A 21,056-nucleotide genomic window follows, 5' to 3' on the forward strand; every position below is an offset into this window, starting at 1 on the left:
ACTCTGAACATAAATCTGGCCCAGATGTGTAAAGAAGAGAAAAAGAAAGGCAGCATTTCTCTGGCAGCCGTAGCGTGAGTGTCCTTGTGGCTGAAGAACCCTTGGAATCCCTTAGTAATTAGTTGGAACAAGATGACCTGGGAAGTTCCAGTAATGAAGTGCATCCTGATACATCTCAGTCAACAATTTAAATGCAGCAGCTGGATTATGATGTTGAGAACTTGCTGTTACAGGTAAGCCAACTCAGAAATGTTTTTGTTTTTTTTATGTTGATTAAAGTAATTGTGTCACTGCCATCAGCCTTGCAGCTGAGAGCTGGCTAATTAACTATCTCAGTAATCAGATGGGAAGACAAACCAACACAAGCTTCAAATCTTGCTGGAACCATGGGAACAAAGCAATGGCTAAACTACAGCATCTGGAGATTCTCTTTGGTAAAGTTTTCTTGTTGAAGAAGTTAAGTTTCACTGCCTGCACAAGACTGTGCGCTTGAATTTAGGGCGTGGCTGCCTCACTTGGGACATCTAAATTTACACACTAGGTCCATAAGTCTGAAATTTTGGCAGTGATATCAGTAACTGCCATGCTTTTTTAAAAAATGCATCTGTTGTCTGCTCGTTGTGGGTCAGAAAACATTTATTGTCTCATATGCTTCTGTCAACAAGCACTACCTAGACTTGTGATAGCTGCACTATTACGATGCTAGAATGTACCGTATTTTTCGCTCTATAACACGCACCAGACCATAACACGCACGTAGTTTTTAGAGGAGGAAAACAAGAAAAAAATATTCTAAACAAAATAGTGGATATATGATTTTTGTGGTTCATGCTGTGGCCACAGACATGTGATCTGACAGTGAGTTTGGAGTAGCCCAATGCAAAAATCCTGAGGATCCATGTGGATCCATGCTTTGGAACCACGGAGGAGGGAAGGAAGGGGAACCATGGATCCTCTGCTCACGACTGCAGCAGATCCCCCCGCCACCCGTAGGCATTTGCTCCATAACACGCACAGACATTTCCCCTTACTTTCTAGGAGGAAAAAAGTGAGTGTTATGGTGCAAAAAATACGGTATGTTCCTTGGGGCATGGCCCACCCAGTCTTTTTAAAATGTGTGCATACGTTACTTTGTAAAGGTGCTATAGAAATAGAGGAAATGGTCCTCCAATATAGGGATGGGAGAGAAATTCGATACAGTGCACACGTAAAGGCAAACCTTCCAAATTCTCACTCTCTGAAACAATGTGCAAAACGAAACATAGCCATCCCTCAATGTTTGCACCTCTCTGAATTTTGCAATTTTCCAGACAAGTAACGTGTCACAAAAATGCATATACTAGGATAAAGTGTGCACACATATGCACATATTAATGAAAATAAAATACAAAAAGGTAAAAAAGGTTTAAAAAATGATCTGCAAAAAAATAAAATAAAATAAATCACACTACAAATACCAATGAATTTTCATAAGGACTTTTTAGTGTTATCCCATTTAGCCCCCGAGTACTCGCGGCACCATAAAGAAGGCCTATATGTGGCCTTTTTAGATCTTAAGGCTGCTTTTGATTCAGTCGATAGGGGGCTGTTATGGTCCAAACTGGAGTCATTGGGCCTAGATCCTAGGTTACTTTACCTGATTAAAAAGCTTTATTAAAATAATACTTGTCATACAAGAATAATCCCAGGGGACGAGGTGTCAGACCCTGTTGTTATAGATAGAGGTGTGAAACAGGGCTGTGTTCTTGCTCCCTCTCTTTTTAATTTTGCTCTAGCTCTCCTAATACTGCAGTACCTTCCACCCAGTGGCAGAAGAAGGTAGTGCGGGTGGTGCCGGTCGCCCCGGGTGTCATCACTGAAGGAGGGGATGACAAAATTACAAAAAACTGGGCTCACAAAACTTTTTAGTTCACTCAACAAACGGAACGTGGCTGACACTGGGCGCTACGCCGTGGGGGCCAGCACTTACTACGGGGTCTGCAGCATGCCTGAGCCACGTGGCTCTCCTGGAATTGATGTGGCGACTTGGGTGCCTGTAGGCTCTGTGCTGCCTGAAATGGCAGCGTGGGGCTTGCATCTGCCCACCACCCTCCCTCAGCCGCCCCATAGCTGAGGGGGAGGCGGCGGAGAGGCTCCATGCAGTGCATCCTGTCCCCATGGGCAGCTCACCTCGCCCCCATGGGTGGCTCACCCCGCCCCCGGCTCTAGGACACGCGTGTCACACCGGGCACCTGAGTGGCTAGCTACGCCACTGTTTCCCCATGCCTTACTCTCTAGGCCCCCAAGTCTTTCTCAATGAAAACACAAACTTGACATGCCACTATTGCACTGAAAACATTTTCCCAATCCTGGAGTCTTAAGGTTAGTTTCTGTGTTCACACAGATTCAAAAGTCTCAAAACACTGTCCTTGGATGCCTTTGCAGCAGACATCAAAGGCTCAGAGCTGCAACTTTGGCTCAGGCAGAAAGGCCTGAAATGCTCCAGGCTCCAGGAACTTTGCCCAGGAGAGAAATCACTGTTATATCATGCCATTTTCTGTGGCAGATGGTGGTAGGATCAACAAACAACAAGAGCAACAGAATTAGAAAATATTTAGCAGCTAAGTCCTTGATGCAGTTGTTTCTATATTTGCATCCCTGAAAAGCAAGCTCCTTTGGTACAGGTTTAAAAATGGAATTAAGTCAATAATCTTAGGTTGCAGTCCTATGCTTACCTTTTCCCAGGTCCTATTCAGCTCATTGGGGCCTATATACGATTGCAGTGCACATATCTGGGAGAAGGCACCATTGACTATAGTGCAGTTTACTTTTGTGTACACATGTATAGGATTGAACTGTTAGCCTCTATGCTCCATATCTTTGGTATGGACATTGACTTATTTGCTTTTTTCTATCACAATTCTATGCATGACTATGCAAGTTGCACTGTGTTCAATGGCACTTACTCCCAGGAGAGCACATGTAGAACTGCTGAATATTAGCTGGTTATGTTAATACAGTCAAAACTTGGTTCTCAAACTGCTCCATTGCTGAATGTTTCAGCTCCTGAACGTCGAAAACGAATCCGTTTTTTTAATGTTCCTCAAAAGACGAATGTCCGATGCAGCTTCTGATAAGTGCAAGAGCCAATCAGAAGCTGCGCCTCAAAACTCGAACATTTCAAAGTCGAACGTCCTTCCAGAATGGATTATGTTCAAGTTTTGAGGTTTGACTGTATTTTGATGTTCCTCTAAGCAATCTGGCCACTGTATTCTTTTCTAGTTTTAGCTTCCAGACCAGATACAAGGGCAGCCCTGCATGAAGCATGTTGCAACAATCAAGCCTTGAGGTTACCAAAGCATGGGGTGCTGTGGTCAGGCTGCTGTGGTCCAGGTACAGTTGCAGCTGGTGCTACTGAAAATCACTCCTGACCACAGGGGTCACTTGGGCCTCTAGTGACATATATGGAGTACCCCTAGACTTGCCAAACCACACTTGTAAAACAACTCCCTTTTCAATTAAATAGCTCACATGGGCTGCCTGCACTCACACTGCTTGCTTGCTTGCCCGCCTGCCTGCCTGCCTGCCTGCCTGCCATTCTGTCATCATGCTGGAGTTGGTGTGTCCTGCTGGTGGTCATGTGAACTGCAGCATGACAACAGCCTTACAATTTTATGTATATAGGAAGATTCTCTCTCTCACTCACTCACTCTCTCACTGACACACACACACACACACACACATTTGAGATGAAATCAGTTCTCCACATTTCTACATCACTTTGTAAAAAAACATTTTAAAAAATCCTTAAAGTCCTCATGAAAATTCATCTACGTTTTTTGTGTGCCTTTCTCTTACTATACACATTTAGCTGCATTTTTGCCTAATATACATTTTTTTCAAAGCCATTTTCCCTGCTAAAATACTTTTCCATATATTGTTTTCATTAATATATGCATTTGTATGCACCCTTTACCAAGTTATGTGTGGGTGGGTGGGTAAAGGGCACATATAAATGTATATGTGTATTGCAAAATATGGATAAGTGTGACTATTCAAGAACAGCTGTGTTTCAGTCCACATGTTGTTTCAAAAAATGTTGATTTGGTACGTCTGTCTGTGAATGGTGAACTGTATTGAATTTCTCCTCCATCCCTAGTTGTACTTATCCTGGTATCACTAAGGGAAGTGTGAACACACCCATTGTCCCTGCCATTCTTCTTCCTGTCTGCATGATTTCCACTTTCAGCACATGATGGCTATCTTCAGATGCTCCCTGGATGGCTTCCAGCTTCTCAGCCATTTTATTATATCTCACTGACCTCACCATAGTCCCTCTCTTCAGTTCCTTACTAACTTCTAATTAACATGCTCTCAGTTTCCCCCGCACTTCAAATGGAAACTTCTTCCTTAGATAAGAGCCTTACCTACTGGATGGTGTTGCTCATCTTTCCTGGGTCTTAATGTGTTTTGCAGCAGTGACCTTTGAAGAAAAACCTTACCAGATAGACTTCCTTCTCGTTTCCATTTGGAAGAGCTCAAGCAGCACCTTGATTTTCGGGAAATATCTTTTCGTTTATGTCATACCTCAAACCACAAACTGTTTCAATCAGGGTTTTGTATTATTAGCAGAGTTCGGAATAGGCAACAAATGCTTTTTAAGTCCTTGGCTTTTGCCTTTATCATCAGACATCTGAGATGGCTTAGAGTGGAGTCCCCCCCCCCATCTCTCCCCCCACCCCCCGCTTCTCCTTCTGTTTATCTCCAAGCTAAGCCTCAGGCTGCATAATTTAACAGTAACATTATCACCCCAGAGTTGATGCAAAAAAAAAAAAAATGTTTAAAGGATAGGGTCGGCAAGAAGACGATGACAGTCTCTTTCTTCTGAAGACTTCATTCCCCATTCCTGAAGATGGTCTTTCCTCACCTCCCCAGTGGTAAACTGTGGGAGAAGCATTCAAAGTTCTCTTTGTGTATACCAGGGTGTTGTCAATATGCACATGCACCCGTAGAGGCCTTCCCTACCTGTAGGGTTCTCTCCTGCTGATATTAAGTTTGAAAGAAGCCTTCTGTTGGAACCAATAAACTAGGTGTGTGTGTGTGTGTGGTTTTGCAGATGTCCTCTGTTTGAAGACCTCAAATGAGGGAGAGCTCATAGTGGTCCTTGGTAACTGATTCTCTTGTCAAACTGCTCTTACTGTCAGGAGCCAGTATTCAGCTAAATAAAACTCAATTATTAGTGCTAGCATGATAGCATTTCCCTCCACCCCTCTGCCCATGGGCACACCACCCACAAATCTGCTCCAGGGGGCTGAGGGGATCCCCAGAAGAGATCTAGAGATGAGTGCAGCGGAGGAGGAGAGGGGAGGATGTTCCACTGTGCAATGAGAAATTATTGCACTGTTGTTGAACATAATCCAATATATTCCTCCCAATATTCTATCAAAATCTATCCTCCTATAAATTAAACCTATTCTAGTACTGCTTTCTGGAGATGCAGAGAAGGAGGACTGCATCCACCGAAGTTATACTGTGAGAAGACCTGTTGAAATTTATGGGCTTGCTAATGATGCTCATTAATTTCAGTAGATCTCTTTTGAGCATCACTAACATAGATACAACCCCAAGTCTTTGCCCCTTATTATGTGACAGCCCTTCAGGTATATCTTCCCCCACTCAGTCCACCTGCTAGAAATTCTGAATCCTCCTCAACAACATCACCACCTGAGCTTCAGAAATTGCCTGCATACTTTCTAGACCACATATTTTCAAACCTTTCAGACCCAGGACCCACGTTTCACCCAAGCATGTGTTTGGGGACCCATTTCTTTATCCTTTACCATATATCTGCATGGTGGTAGTGCTTCGGTTGCAACCTGCTTAGGATCACAGCATGACCCAATAGTGGGTCCTGACCGACCAGCTGAAGGTAATGTTCTAGATCTAGTCTATTGTTAAGGCTCCTTACTGTTAAGCAGGTTTGTGGTTAGCTGTTCAAGATAATAGGATGGTGCTTCATCAAGTGGAAGCTTGTAGGAACTTGTGGCGCTCCAGATATTGTTGGATGCAAATTCCTCTTAGGCACAGCCAGAATGGTCTCTGGTCAGGGGATCATGGGAGTTGTAGTCCCAACAACTTCTAGAAGGCTATCCCTGGGTTATGATGTGGCCTTTGGGGACCTCTTTGTGTTTGTTTTTATTTGAGAAGGTTCTCTTAATCAAAAGAAGAAAAATAATGAATGTGCACATATAGCTATGGTGGTAAAAGTCACCATAATAAATAAATTAAGTATATTCTTGCCAGAAAACTAACATCAGAAAAGGATAAGTGAAGGCCACAATAGCAAATGTAGCATTTCTGCCTGCACATTTTTTTAATAAGTTGTCTCTGTGTGTAAGTGTGTTCCAAAATTAAATAAATAGAAGCAATTATTCATACAGTTGTGAGACAGGGTTATAGTTACCTCTCCATGAGTTTTGATAGGACACAAAATTATTCAAAAGCACTGTAAGCTGGACTCTGTACACCTAAAAATGGAAACTGGGTTTGTTCCCAATATTTCAGTTAGGATCTGCCTGCCATAATACAATCCTTTATAAAACCTAAAAAGAATAATAAAGGTGTAGATGATATGTGACAACTCACTAAGGCTGTAAGCCTATGTACATGTACTTGCAAGTAAGCCTTGCAGTGAGGCTTACCTCTCAGCAATTACACATAGAAATACACTGAGGAAATTCCCAGATACTTGTGTATAGAGTTTCAGCTTAGTTTAATTTTTGTAGGGTGTATTATACATCTTTCCAAAAGGCTTGGACACAAGGTAATACCACTCCATATATAAATAAATGGCCCTTCAGATGACCTGTGTACTCAGCATTGCTCCTGATTTGCTTGCACAAAGCTTACATGGTGTTCAGACGATGTTTAGTCTTTACTGATTTGTTTACAGCGTGGTTACATGACAAAAACATTCCTCCTAATTTACTTTCAGAGTGTTTACAAGTCTTCCCATTATTCATACAACCCACAGTTTTCAGTGCGTTTCACTAGCACTTCCCTAAGCATAAAAAGTCATGCAAACACACAAACATATACACACACATATTAAAAGTACCGTATTTTTCACTCTATAAGACGCACCAGACTATAAGACGCACCTAGTTTTTGTAGGAGGAAAACAAGAAAAAAAATATTCTGAATCCCATTGCGCAGCGAAAGCAGTGATCCCTCTTGCTGTTCTGGCTTCTGGGATAGCTGCGCAGCCTGCATTCGCTCCATAAGACGCACACACATTTCCCCTTACTTTTTAGGAGGGAAAAAGTGAGTCTTATAGAGCAAAAAATACGGTAGATTTATTGTGCTAAGATGACAAAGCTTGTGAATCTACTTTAATTGCACAAACCTATATTCCTTGTATGCACTTGATTCCCTCCTGCAAATTAGCAAAAGTTTGAAGGCACCCTACAATCCACCCTTATAATTTACCCAAGTCCCACTGGTGTATGGGACCATTATCTTATAACAAGGTTCCTTTAGAGAGGTTCAAGGAAGCTCCTGATTATAAGATCTTCCTTTGGACATTCCCCATGCCTTAGAAGGAGATACCCATTGTGCCTTAGAGAAAATGACTCCTCCAACTGAGGGAGGGGCCAGATGTGTGTATGTGTGCATGAAACAGCTGTTGACAGTTTTGGATAAGGCAGAGGGGCAGTGTGAGGGGGGGGGGCTGACAGTTCCCAGCTGGAGAGAGCTGCCCAGTTGGTTCACAGCAGGCATACTTGCCTACACCTAAACCCTGCTTGCATGTTTGGAAATAAAACTTAAAGTTACAGAGATACATTAAAGTCTGAGACAGACATATCAGAAAAGTTTTCCAGCAGAAGGGAAATGCTTCTGCCTCCACAGTCAGAAGTAATTATGCCTCTGAATTCCAGCTGCTGGAAACTACAGAAGGGAAGAATGCTCTCCTGCTTGGGTCCTGTTCTCAGTTTTTCAACAGGCATCTGGTTGGCCACTGTGGGAACAGGAGCTGGACTAGATGAGGCACTGGCCTGATCTAGCAGGGTTCTTATGCCCTTAAGTGGCAAAGGAGGAAGAGGATTATGTATGGGCAGCAGCTATTAGAGATATGGTAAAGTTCTCCTGAGGAAGCTTTGGAGGGTCAAAGAAGCCCACCTCAAGTGAGAGGCAAACTTTTAAAGTCCATTTCCCCCCTCTCCAGTTGGATTGAACTCCAAGCCTGTTCAGCTAAACTGGCATCCATAAATGGTGTGCAAATCAGAAATGGCCATTGTTGAGTATCTGATGAGTCCCAAGCCCCTGCAAGATGACTACTGTCAACTAGATTAAATTGTATTTTAATCAAGTTGTTTTTATTATTGGTTGTTAGCCGCCCTGAGCCCTGTCTTGGTTGGGGAGGGCGGGGTATAAATAAAAAATTATTATTATTATTATTATTATTATTATTATTATTATTATTATTACAGTGGTGCTTCGGGTTAAGTACTTAATTCGTTCCGGAGGTCCGTACTTAACCTGAAACTGTTCTTAACCTGAAGCACCACTTTAGCTAAAGTTCTTAACCTGAAGCACCACTCCCGCTGCTGTCATGCTGCCGGAGCACGATTTCTGTTCTCATCCTGAAGCAAAGTTCTTAACCTGAAGCACTATTTCTGGGTTAGCGGAGTCTGTAACCTGAAGCGTATGTAACCTGAAGCGCATGTAACCCGAGGTACTACTGTATACATACCATTACAGGAATGAGAAAGAAATTTGATTCCGTTCACATATATAGATGAACACATCTAATTCAGTTTCCCAAACCAAAACACAGCCATCCTTCAAAATTTCCAAATTTAGCAGTGCAGTTCTCCAGCCAGGCGACGTGTACAAAAATTATGCATATGAATGCAAATATTAGCAGAAAAAAGTATATGAAAATGTGTGTGTGTGTGTCTGTCTGTCTGTGTGTGTGTGTGTGTGTGTGTGTGTGTAGTATCTATTAGGCAAAAATTAATTCCAAGGTGAGAAATGCTACTTGTGTTGTTTTTTAATGGCAGATTGCTGTGGAAATGCGGAGAACTGAATTTAAGAGTGGAAGAATGAGAAACTGAAAGAAACCATTATTGACAGATCCCAAGCCACAGCCCACTTGATAATCTCTCAGCAATACTGGATCCAGCAGTTGTCCTCAAGCTGCAAGCCTGCTTCTTAGAACAGATAATGAGCCCATCTCAAATCTTGAAGTCAGTGGGATTTAGGAATGCTTAACCTTGGCTGGATCACGCTATTGTTCCTTAGAACTGTCAGTCAACAGAATACTCTTCTTAACAAAGAGCAAAGAGATCCGAGGAATACATCCTCTCTCCTCTCCACTTTCCTTTCAGCTGCCAAACTTCTATATACATGAATGTTTTTCCCCACATTACTTTCAGCCTTATTAAATGTGTCATGTTGTTATGGCCTCCGGTCCTTTTTTTAAAAACGGAAAACAAATAAACAGCAAGAATTTGTCAATCTCCGTCCTAAGCGAGAGTGGCAGCAAACTTAATCTGGTGCTAATTAGGCTTGTGGAAAACTAAATCAAGCATCAGAAACCACAGATTATTTTAAGCTTCCTCCAGCATAAACAGAAAGGGCCGAGGATCGGTAACATTTTATTTTTGTTGACAGTTTCCCACTTTCCCCCCATTTCATTCCCTGCATCTGATAGGCCAGCCCTTGATTGCCTCTAGCTCTGTCTTCTTTTGGCCTCTGCACAGCAGTTTGTTAATCCTTCCTATTTATGTGTATTTAAGCAGGATTACAAACTTCAAATACACTGTAAAAGGAACCTGTATACAAGCCTTCAAAAGCACTTAAATGGGCTGCTGATAGATAGAACAGCCTCTCAAGGAAATGCCCAACCTTCTGGAAAAAAACAATCCCGGGTGTTTATTTGCAAGCCATTTGCAATTACTACGCAGCGAGGGACAAAAGGACTGGAAAATGTAAGATGACGGAGGGTTTAGCATCACATTTCAACTTGTACAGGACAAGGCAGGGATCAGTGTGCTTTCAAGTCAACGGAAATGTCATTGGGTAGATGCAATTTGTTGGCTTATTGGCAGGCTAATACAAAAAAATGGGGAGAGGGACATTAGAAGGTGCCTTACACTGAGACTGATCATTGGTCCATTGAGAACAGTATGATCTGCAATGACTGGCAGTGCCTATCCAGGCTTTCCAATTAGGGTCTTTCCCAGGCCTACCTGAAGATGCTAGGGGTTGAACCTGAGATTTTCTGCTTGTAAAACACAAGCGCTGCTACTATTACAACCCTTCCCCAATCAGTAGGGACACAGGAAGCCACTTTATACCTAATCAGACCATTGGTCCATCTAACACACGCTGCATTTTCCCGATGTTTCCTTGTTAATTTTTGCGTTATAATTGAGCTTCCGCATGTTGTAAAAGCCACTTCTAGAAGACAGGTGGAATATAGCACATGTTTAGAGATAATTTCTGTGCTGATTCCAGAAAAAAAATCCAACTGCAGCCTCCTGCAAATTATGGGAGTAAAGTGAGGAAATTTGGGGTGGCATACTGGCATACAGTTCTTTCCTGCTGTTTCCATGGATAAAAGAGTGGGGGAGTAACAGCGTTGTCCAAAGATGTTGCACCATGCCCACTGGGGCGAATGAAATTTAGCATGGCATGCTGGTATAAAGGTAATGAAGTCATAGTTACGTAACACAGCATGTCTGCAGAAACATTAGAAAATGGGACAGAGACACTAGGATTATAATCTGGAAAACTAAAGCAATATTCTCCACGTCCGAATGCACCCTCAGTACTGAGTACAGATGCCGATGGACTACAGCTCCCATCATCCCCCACCACAGGCGTTTCTGCCTAGAGCTGATGGGAGCTGGAATCCAACAGCATCTGGTGAGGCACAAGGTTTCCTATCCATGTTCTGCTTACAAAGAGCTCTGGATATGGGATATAGGATAGGGATTCTTTTAAAGATGGACAAAGACAGGAAAAGGAACCATAGGCACCAACAAGCAACTGATTGATGATCTTCAGAAGCACTGCTCAAGACACTTTGCAAGCCCTGTGCATGTTGTTTTGGAAGCGTTGTACCATCATTGTTGAGTGTTTGGAAAGCACTGCACAATAGCACAACAGCAGAGACTTCAAAGGAGCTCCCCTTGACCAATGGACAGGTAGGCTCTTTGAAGGTGTGTCCCCCAGCATCAATAAACTGAAAGTGTATCTTCAAAGGCAGTTGCTCTAACCCACGATCAGCTGATTGGCAGTTACAGCAACCCCAAAACTTTGATAGGTGTCCAACACCTGACACCATTATGATGTCAGGTGTTTCAGGAGCTTGTCCTCTCAAGTAGGACCCTGGCAGAGATACATGCCTGACTGTCATGTTCTCTCCCTCTTGGTCAATCATTCGGGAGCTTCAAAAGCTTTCTTCTGCCCAAACATCACAGCGACCGATGCCAACAGATAGCGGCACACTTAGGGATCTGCAGAGTCTGCGCAGTTCGCGTAACAGACCTCAGCAACTCAGCATTTTGGCTAATCTACTTTGTTTACATATAAACACACACAGAGCACTGCAACATGGCTCCCTCTCTCTCTAGCATCAGACAGCAAAGAGAGAGAACAAAGGTCAATAGTCCCACTTCATGGAACACAGTAACACAAACATCCTGTCTCCTTCACTTCCCACTCTGTGGAGTCAAAACATACACCATCATGTGAAAGACAACAATCCCATGACTGTAATCACACAGAGCAGGAATTCTAACAAGGTGATTTGAAGATGGGGAGACCTGTTCATGGTGGTATCTGTTCTATTGCCAATCAGTCACACTGGGTCTTCCCAAGTTCCTGGGTTAGGGGATAGGGAGAAAAAGTTATCTCTATTCCCTTTCTGTACATCACACATAATTTATCATCTCCCCCAACCCACTCACAAACTAGAAAGTCTCAAATGTTCTTGCTCTATCTTCCTATGCTAGATGCGCCACCCCACTTGATCATTTTGGTCACCCTATTCTGTTCCAAAACCTGCCTGTTGACCAAGCTCTTCTTAGCACACCTCACCTGCCCCTTAATCTTCTGACCATACAGGAGCTGAGTAGGACATATATTATGTGAGGAACTACAAAAAGCCAGTTTCCTATTTGCCAAGTTTCCTATTTGATGATTTGATTTGGGTTTGTTCACACCATTGCACTGAACGGAGTAAGAAGGTGTCTCTCCACATGTACAAGCTTTTATGTGAGTGTATTTTTTTTAATTTGTGTAGCTCAGCCATTGTGTACCCAGACTGTACCTTCATTGAATGTTACACATGAATAATTGAATGAATGTACAGCTCATCCATTTCTGCATAGCTTGAACACTCATTGAATGTAACATGTCAACAGCTCTTTTAGTTAAAAGCCAGGTGAAACCCTGGTTAGCACTCCTTATAGTGATCTTTAATAATGCAACTTAAAGAATACCATAGAAAAACGATTGCCTCCAATCCAGTACAGTGCCATGCCACATTAATTAGTAACTCAATACTGCATGAGAGGGCAATGAAAAGGCAAACAGAGGGAATGATATTTCAATGCGATAATTGTTTCCTAGCCGTAATATTTCTCTCCGCACTAAGTAAATAAAGCTGTCATGGCTTCCTGGGGTTGTCAGTGCTCCAGTCCCCAGCTCTCAGGAGCCATCAAACAAGGATGTCTCAAATATTATTTTTTGGGGTGGGAGATAAGGGCTGATCAGTGCACCCCAGTACTCCAATAACAGTGTTTCTTGTGGGGGGGGCGGCTTCTGGGTATGCATATGGGGTTGTCCTGTTTTAAAGTGGCTTGGACGCGGGTGGGGCTGTGGGTTAAACCACAGAGCCTAGGACTCGCCGATCAGAAGGTCGATGGTTCGGATCCCCGCAACGGGGTGAGCTCCCGTTACTTGGTCCCTGCTCCTGTCAACCTAGCAGTTTGGAAGCACGTCAAAGTGCAAGTAGATAAATAGGTACCGCTCTGGCGGGAAGGTAAATGGCATTTCCGTGCGCTGCTCTGGGTCGCCAGAAGCGGCTTAGTCATGCTGGCCACATGACCCAGAAGCTGTACACCGGCTCCCTCGGCCAATAAAGTGAGAGGAGCGCCGCAACCCCAGAGTCGGTCACGACTGGACCTAATGGTCAGGGGTCCCTTTACCTTTACCTCAGTTCACTTAGAGCAATTGGGTTCATTGAAGTAAATGGGGAAGGCATTCAGAGCATGGGCAGACTTTTGTTGGGGGGGTAGAACCGACGTGATTGGTTAGTTAGTTAAGTATTTCTATTGTTTTACTTGATGGGGGGGAGCTGCCCCTCCACACACACCCCATGGCTATGCCCATGACCCAGGGATGGACGAACTGCATCACAACATTTGGATAAGTTCAAATTTTGATAGATAGCTGCATTTAGTTTGCAGCTATCTATCAGTGAGTGTGAATTAGGTAGGTTCTCATTCAAATGCAAATTGAATTGAATTTCTCTCTCACCCTTTGAACTATGAAGGGTGGTGGCACTTCCAACAGAGGTTTGTCCTGATGATCTTAATACCTGGGCAGGTTTATGTGTTGTAAGAAGGTATTTCCCTGTTTGTCCTCAGTCTCTCGTACATTGATTTCATTGGATGAAATATTTCTTATAGCTACTTTATGCAGGCAATGTTCATACCTCAGCAACACGCATTGACTTCAGCAACACGCATTTGAATAAGAAATTCAAAATTCTATATTCATATAGAAAAGCAAGTCTTGGGTTCAGGGTTGCCAACTTGAATAAAATACTGAGGGGCAGATAAGCCCTGCCCCACATAATCGATCACAAGATGTGGTGCACACACCCCATTTGAATGGCAATGCACATCAACTCTGCAGGGACCCAGCCCCCTCAAATATTTTATTGGAGGGGCTAAAGGAACCTCAGCCCCCAGGAATTGGCTCCTATGCTTGGGCTACACAGACTTGAATTCATACAAGTCTCAGAATTGATGAATGGAGTATAGTTGCACTTTTTCCAAACTGCCACAAGGTGGAGCATTCAAATACATTGGGATGCAGACAATATTACTGTATAATATTCTCCCCCCCCCCCACCCCCAAGAAAAAGGAAGGTAGTTAGAAAGGGGTTGTGCATTATAATGTGTGGTATACAATTCCCACATTTTTATTCCAGTAAACAGGTTCATTGTTTCCCCCCTAAAGCTTCAAAAAATCTGAAAATAATATTTGACCAAAATCCAATATTGGGGGGAAAGAAATATATGTGTGTATGTGTGTAACTGCTTTTAACCCTGTCTAGCTCCAGCTTTACTTAACAAAGCATATGAATGTATTCTTTTAGGGGGAGAAAATTAATTGAATTAAGTAAAGGTCTGTAATTGTGCATAAACCATAGATTCACTTGATATAAACAAAAACAACAGCAGCAGGTTTTTAAAGCCTGTAATGGCACTGAGAAACAATCCAAGCCTATTTATTTACGTCACTGATAAACACCTAAAATCACTGTATGGACAGCCACTTTTAGAATTTTTTTATTAACCCTCAAAGGGACTGTGGTATTAATATCAGCTTGAGGAAAAAATCCCAACTCCACTGTTGGGCAAATAATTTTTATTAGGACAGACCAAAAGGTCACAAAATTTTGACAGGCTTTCAAATTCAGCAGAACTTTTCCGCAGGTGAGCTGTCTCACAGAGAAAGGGGAGCTGGGGCTCAGAGGCTTTCTGAGCAGCGAGACGCAACTCAGGGGCACCCTTGCACTCACAGGTGGCACATCAGTGAACCTGCCTGTAATAATAAATGCTCTAATCAGAAAAGGAATTGGAAAGGGTGGCTAGATCCAGCAGCCTGAGGATGCTTAGCATGGCAGCCTGGGTGTTAAATGGGACCCGTGAGACCTCACCAACCCTGCCCACAACTAGGGTTAACTAAGGACTAAGCAGAAAGAACTAGAGGCCTATATTTGGCTCCTGGGCTTGGGATTCCATCCTTGGTTGTTGTTTTTTTAGTCGTCGCTTTCTACTGCTTATTAGATCCTGCCTCTGGTTTGCTCCTCAGTCCCTGACCACTGGCTTGCCCATTATGACTCCCAATGCCTGCCTCATCTTAGGCACTACTCATGGTCCCTCCCTGACACCAGGGGACCTCTCAAAACTGATGCCAACCCTGGCTGGAGTCATTTTAAACCTTCATATAAGGGTGCTCCAAAGCAGTGGCGTAGCGTGGGTTGTCAGCACCCGGGGCAAGGCAAGTAATTTGCGCTCCCTAACCCGTGGATTTGTGCCCCCTAACCCTAACCCCCAGATGTTGCGCCCGGTGCGGCCCTCCCCCCCCCCCCGCACCCTCCACACTACGCCACTGCTCCAAAATTCAGTTTCGGTATGTGATCATGCAATTGTGTTAAGGAACCTGGAACTCTGCCAGTAAAAAGAGAGAGAAAGTTAACTCTAAATAAGGTGCCTGCATCATCGTCAGTGTTTCCTGAGTCTCCTTTGGTGCAATATTTTACAGCAACACTCCCTGAATTCAACACTACGGTTACCATTGTACTGAAGATATAGCTCTCTGGTCCAGAAAGATACATAAACAAACAAACAACGAGGAAAGGGACATTTACGTTGGCTCTGCTAGGAACCTTTTGCTCACATAGCCAATTTCTCTATCTAAAAAGAAATTTTCTTTATGGAACATTCACTCAGCACAGGGGGCGGGTGAGGTTGCTTTTTATATTTGCCTTCCTCATTGCTATCAAATGCTTTAAAAAAATGCTACATCCGATTATGAATTTAGTTGCCAGAAGACAGCCTCTGTGATGTAGTTGTTAGAGTGATACAGGAGGGGGGAAGATGAGGGGCAACACTGCACCAGAATGCCTCCCTCTCACTGGAAGGGGGGGGGAGTTTCTGGCACTGGTGGGAGCAGTGGGGCAGGTGGGAAAACGTCCTTTGTTCTTCCACCAACTGAGGTAGGTGCTTCAACCCACTTTATTGGTGGGCCTGCCCCAGTTTCAATGAAAGCAAAGTGGAGTGTAGGATGGCAGAGAAAAGCTGAAAGGGTAAGGGAGAGAGAAGGACAAATAGTGACCCCCCACACACACACACACTGACTTCTGCCCTGCCCACTATCAGCATGGCCCCTGACAGATAATTTGTGAAGAATGCAGTCCTTGACAGGAAAAAAAAAATCCCTGTCCCTGAGGGGATATATTGCAATATTGTGTGGCAGCTTCCACTTTGTAGCCGACCACAAAGGCAGTATGACACATGGCAGTTACTGAAGATCAGAAATGTTGCTGCATGAGGTGAAGGACAAGATGGTGCCCCCTCCTGATTCCGCATTTCAGAGCCAATTGGGCTGGCAGTTGAATCTTAGTTTGGTGGGACAGCATTGTCCATCGCACCTGAGGCATCAGGCCAGATTAGTGAGCCCTGGAGACGCCATGTAGCAACAGCTGGGGGCTCAGGAGGAATAACCGCGACTACCACCTGAGGCAGTTGCCTAATGGTAGGGCCAGCAATGGAAGAGGGGCTGTTGAGAGCCAGTGTGGTGTAATGGTTAGAGTATCAGACTAGGTACCTGGGTGATGAGGGTTCAAATCCCTATTCAGCTGTTAAGCTCACTCGGTGATCTTGGGCCCAGTCACTGTGTTTCAGCCTAACTGACCTCACAGGGTTGTTGTTGTGGTTTAAATGAGGAGGGGGGAGAACCATTTATGTTTCCTTGAGCTCCTTGGGGGAAATGATGGGACATAAATGCAACAAACAAACAAACAAAAATACTGCCTTCTTGCCCTACTTAAGGGATTTGTCCAATTGACAACTTTAGGAAACAAAATACTGCCTTAGATTGGTCCCTAATATGATCCAGCAGGACTCTCTTCATTTGTGTCATGCTTAGGAAGCTGATTATTCATGTGCCCCTTGCACTCTTTTCAGCAGACCTTGTGAGGGTGAAACAGCCGGTGAAGTGTGCCCTTTGTATTTGACATAATTTTCAGGAAGGAGACAGAAGGCCAGAGGCTTTGCAGGTGTACCTGTGATTTTTCCCCCTTTCTATTTTTGACATAACAGCCTTATTTTGGGTTTACCACAAAGCAACAAAATTTACCCTTCAATGTACAAAAGGTTCTTACTTATAACAGTGCTGGGATAACATCCAAATATAAGCCATTTGTGTGGGTTTCACATGGCCTGTTTAAGAATTAACTGGAGCAGGTGCAAGTAGCACCTGCACTTTGGAACACACCAACACCCAAAATCAGAATGGTATCAACATTTTGTTCTTTCAAGTGCCATATATATATATATATATATATATGTCAGACTTTTTAGGGGTAGCATTTTTGGATATTTTTCATGCTGATTTTGCAGAGGGATTTAATGTATTCTTGTTGTTGTAACAGCATTTAGTTTTTTATTTCTTTTTTGTACAATACTACAATATTTTCAAATTGGTTGGTTTATAAATACAATAAGTAAATAAATGAATCATTTAAGAAAGTTTCAGTGTGGCATGGTGATCTGCAATAGGGCGGTCCTATAATGAAATGGGTACATTTAATTTTGTAAATTTACAAAAGATTGTAAAATAACAACAAGGCTGTCCTAATTAAAATAAAAATTGGCTGCAATTCTTTTCTGATTTCTTTCTTACATTTTTAAAAATTGGGACCACACAAAGCAATAAAACAACAAAGTGATAACAAAATACATCAAAACACTAATATATTGCATATTCAGAATATCACTGGGATATACAATTTATTCCTGTATTGTGGGGGGTTGGACAAGGTGTCCCTTCCAACTCTACAACTTTATTATTCTAAGACACAGAGGATTATGCTAGCAAATGCAGAGGCAATAAATCAGTTTGGGGTTTTTTACTTTGGGTGCCAGCTTTGACAGGCAGGTGAGGCAACCTATTTATTTCTCAATCATATTGTGTCAGTATGATATCACAGGATTGACAGCTGGGCTGTCCTCCCCACCTGTTAAAATCCCTTGCATGGGATCCCCAAACTCGGAAACCACAGTGCAAGGGGCTTTGTCAGCCTAATTTCAGGGGTTGAAAGGAGCAGCGGGAAATGGCTCACAAAGCCCTTTGCAAGCCTCAAAAACTGGAGGTTGAAATGAGCAGCACACTGTGGTTTCAAAGAGCAGTTTAAGAAGGAGAAGCAGTTTATATTTATTCTAAACCGCTTTCCACTCCTTGAGCAAGGCATGCTCCTAGGGCCCATTGGGAGCACACCTTGTGCCAGCAAAGGAGCAATTAGCAGCCCACTCTAAGTGACTGGTTGTTCTTTTGAAGCCCTGCCCTTACCTGCTGCACATCTGACATCCAGTCATTGCATATCCTGTAACTTCCTGCCAAAATCCATAACTGGTTTATTTATGTCCTGCTTTTGTTTTGCCGTAGCCCCCTGGACAGGCAGCAATAATGTGTTAACAATAGGGAAACATTGCAGAACCAACAAAAACAGAATAAACTCACCACCCGTGCACTAATATTATGTCAACCATATGTTGCAGAATTCTCCTGCAATAAAACACCAGTCTTTTCTGGATTAGAAAGGTCCTTGGATGGCAATTTGTGTTACTTCACTTACTGCAAAATTGCTGAGTGGGGCCTTGGACATCTGCCCCAAAGTCTTGTTCTGACAGCACCACTGAATGCTTTGCAGCAGAGGTGGGGACCTGTGGGCACTCCAGATGTTGCTGAGCTCCAGCTCCAGTCTTCCTTGGCCATCAGTCATGCTGGGTGAGGCTGATGGGAGATGAAGACCAACAATTAGCCAGTCATTTTAGCCATTGTTTTGTACTGCTTTTCATTGTGTTTTATCATTGTACACTGTCCTGATATGCTACCATATGGTAGCATACAGGGTGGCCCCAAGGTAGGTATACTGCTTTAGAATCCACTTTCTTTGTTTTTGACTCATGTTCACTGTATCAGTATCAGTAAAGAAAAATCAGTCACAGTATCAGTAAAGAAAAATACCGGTAATCCTTTTATCTGACTCCACTCTTCTTTCCGACTACCAACCTGAAATTTAACTGCCACTTTGTTGTGTGCCAGTAATGTGTACCCATATAACCTGTTGTGGTGAATTTCATTTATTCAACTGTATACCTACTTTGGGGCCACCCTGTATAATGCCTTTATAAACAAACAAACATATGGCAGGCCACAAACATATGCCTTGCCATGGCGAAGGGGCTTGAAGAACTCAGAGAAGCTATGAACTATGCCGAGCAGGGCACCCAAGATGAACAGGTCATAGTGGAGAGTTTTGATCAGACGTGATTCACCTGGAGGAGGAACCGGCAAGCCACTCCAGTATCCTTGCCAAGAAAACTCCACAGGCATAGAAAAGTTATGACGCTGGAAGATGAGCCCCTCAGGTCGGAAGGCGTCCAACATGCTACTGGGGAAGAGTGGAGGACAAGTACAAGTAGATCCAGAGCTGATGAAGCGGCTGGGCCAAAGCCGAAAGGACGCTCAGTTGCGGATATGCATGGAAGCGAAAGGAAAGTCCAATGCTGTAAAGAAAAATATTGCATAGGAACCTGGAATGTAAGAACCATGAACCTGGGTAAGTTGGATGTGGTCAAAAATGAGATGGCAAGAATAAATATTGACATCCTGGGCATCAGTGAACTAAAATGGACAGGAATGGGTGAATTCAGTTCGGATGACCATCATATCCACTACTGTGGGCAAGAAACCCGTAAAAGAAATGGAGTGGCCCTCATAGTCAACAAAAGAGTGGCGAAAGCAGTACTGGGATGCAATCTCAAAAATGATAGAATGATCTCAATACGAATCCAAGGCAGACCTTTTAACATAACAGTAATCCAAGTTTATGCACCAACTACTGGTGCTGAAGAAACTGAAATTGACCAATTCTATGAAGACTTACAACACCTTATAGAAGTGACACCAAAGAAGGATGTTCTTCTCCTTATAGGGGATTGGAATGCTAAAGTAGGGAATCAAGAGATAAAAGGAACAACTGGCAAGTTTGGCCTTGGAGAGCAAAATGAAGCAGGTCAAAGGCTAATAGAGTTCTGTCAAGAGAACAAGCTGGTCATCACAAACACGCTTTTCCAACAACACAAGAGACAACTCTACACGTGGACATCACTAGATGGGCAGCATTGAAATCAAATTGATTATATTCTCTGTAGGCAAATTGAGAAGCTCAATACAGTCAGCAAAAACAAGACCTGGAGCTGACTGTGGCTCAGATCATCAGCTTCTTACAGCAAAATTCAAGCTTAAACTGAAGAAAGTAGGAAAAACCACTGGGCCGGTAAGATACAATCTAAATCAATTCCCTTATGAATACACAGTGGAAGTGAGGAACAGGTTTAAGGATTTAGATTTGCTAGACAGAGTGCCTGAAGAACTATGGATGGAGGCTCGCAACATTATACAGGAGGCAGCAACGAAAACCATCCCAATGAAAAGGAAATGCAAGAAAGCAAAGTGGCTGTCCAATGAGGCCTTACAAATAGCGGGGGAGAGAAGGCAAGCAAAATGTGAGGGAGATAAAGGAAATTGAATGCAGATTTCCAAAAAATAGCAAGGAGAGATAAGAAGGCCTTCTTAAACGAGCAATGCAAAGAAATAGAGGAAAACAACAGTATGGGAAGAACCAGAGATCTGTTCAAGAAAATTGGAGATATGAAAGGAACATTTCGTTCAAAGATTGCCATAATAAAGGACAAAAGTGGTAAGAACCTAACAGAAGCAGAAGACATCAAGAAGAGGTGGCAAGAATACACAGAGGAATTATACCAGAAAGATATGGATGTCTCGTACACCCCAGGTAGTGGGGTTGCTGACCTTGAGCCAGACACCCTGGAGAGTGAAGTCAAATGGGCCTTAGAAAGCACTGCAAATAACAAGGTCAGTAGAAGTGATGGTATTCCAGCTGAACTATTTAAAATTTTAAAAGATGATGCTGTTAAGGTGCTACACTCAATATGCCAGCAAGTTTGGAAAACTCAGCAGTG

General features: G+C 43.1%; 1 protein-coding gene across 9 annotated transcripts in view; it reads right to left on the reverse strand.

Annotated features, from left to right (window-relative positions):
• The window catches only part of LOC310698083 (uncharacterized protein), a 72,658-nt gene that overhangs the window by 43,178 nt on the left and 8,424 nt on the right, over positions 1–21,056 (reverse strand). For 5 of the 9 annotated variants that reach the window (XR_014521293.1, XM_083484845.1, XM_083484844.1 and 2 more), the window contains exons 1-2: positions 19,347–20,050; positions 18,644–18,801 (exon numbers count right to left, since the gene is read on the reverse strand). Coding sequence is in view for 4 of the 9 variants with exons in the window: in XM_083484845.1 (XP_083340971.1) it covers positions 18,644–18,801; positions 19,347–19,458 (270 nt within the window). In the remaining 5 variants the exon portion in view is untranslated. Of the gene's footprint in view, positions 1–17,420; positions 18,802–19,346; positions 20,051–21,056 lie in introns of those variants that run through there. The other 4 variants (XR_014521296.1, XR_014521297.1, XR_014521294.1 and 1 more) reach the window with 3 other exon arrangements.

This window comes from Podarcis liolepis, assembly GCF_965112155.1.
Source record: "Podarcis liolepis genome assembly, chromosome: Z".
NCBI classification, from domain to species: domain Eukaryota; kingdom Metazoa; phylum Chordata; class Lepidosauria; order Squamata; family Lacertidae; genus Podarcis; species Podarcis liolepis.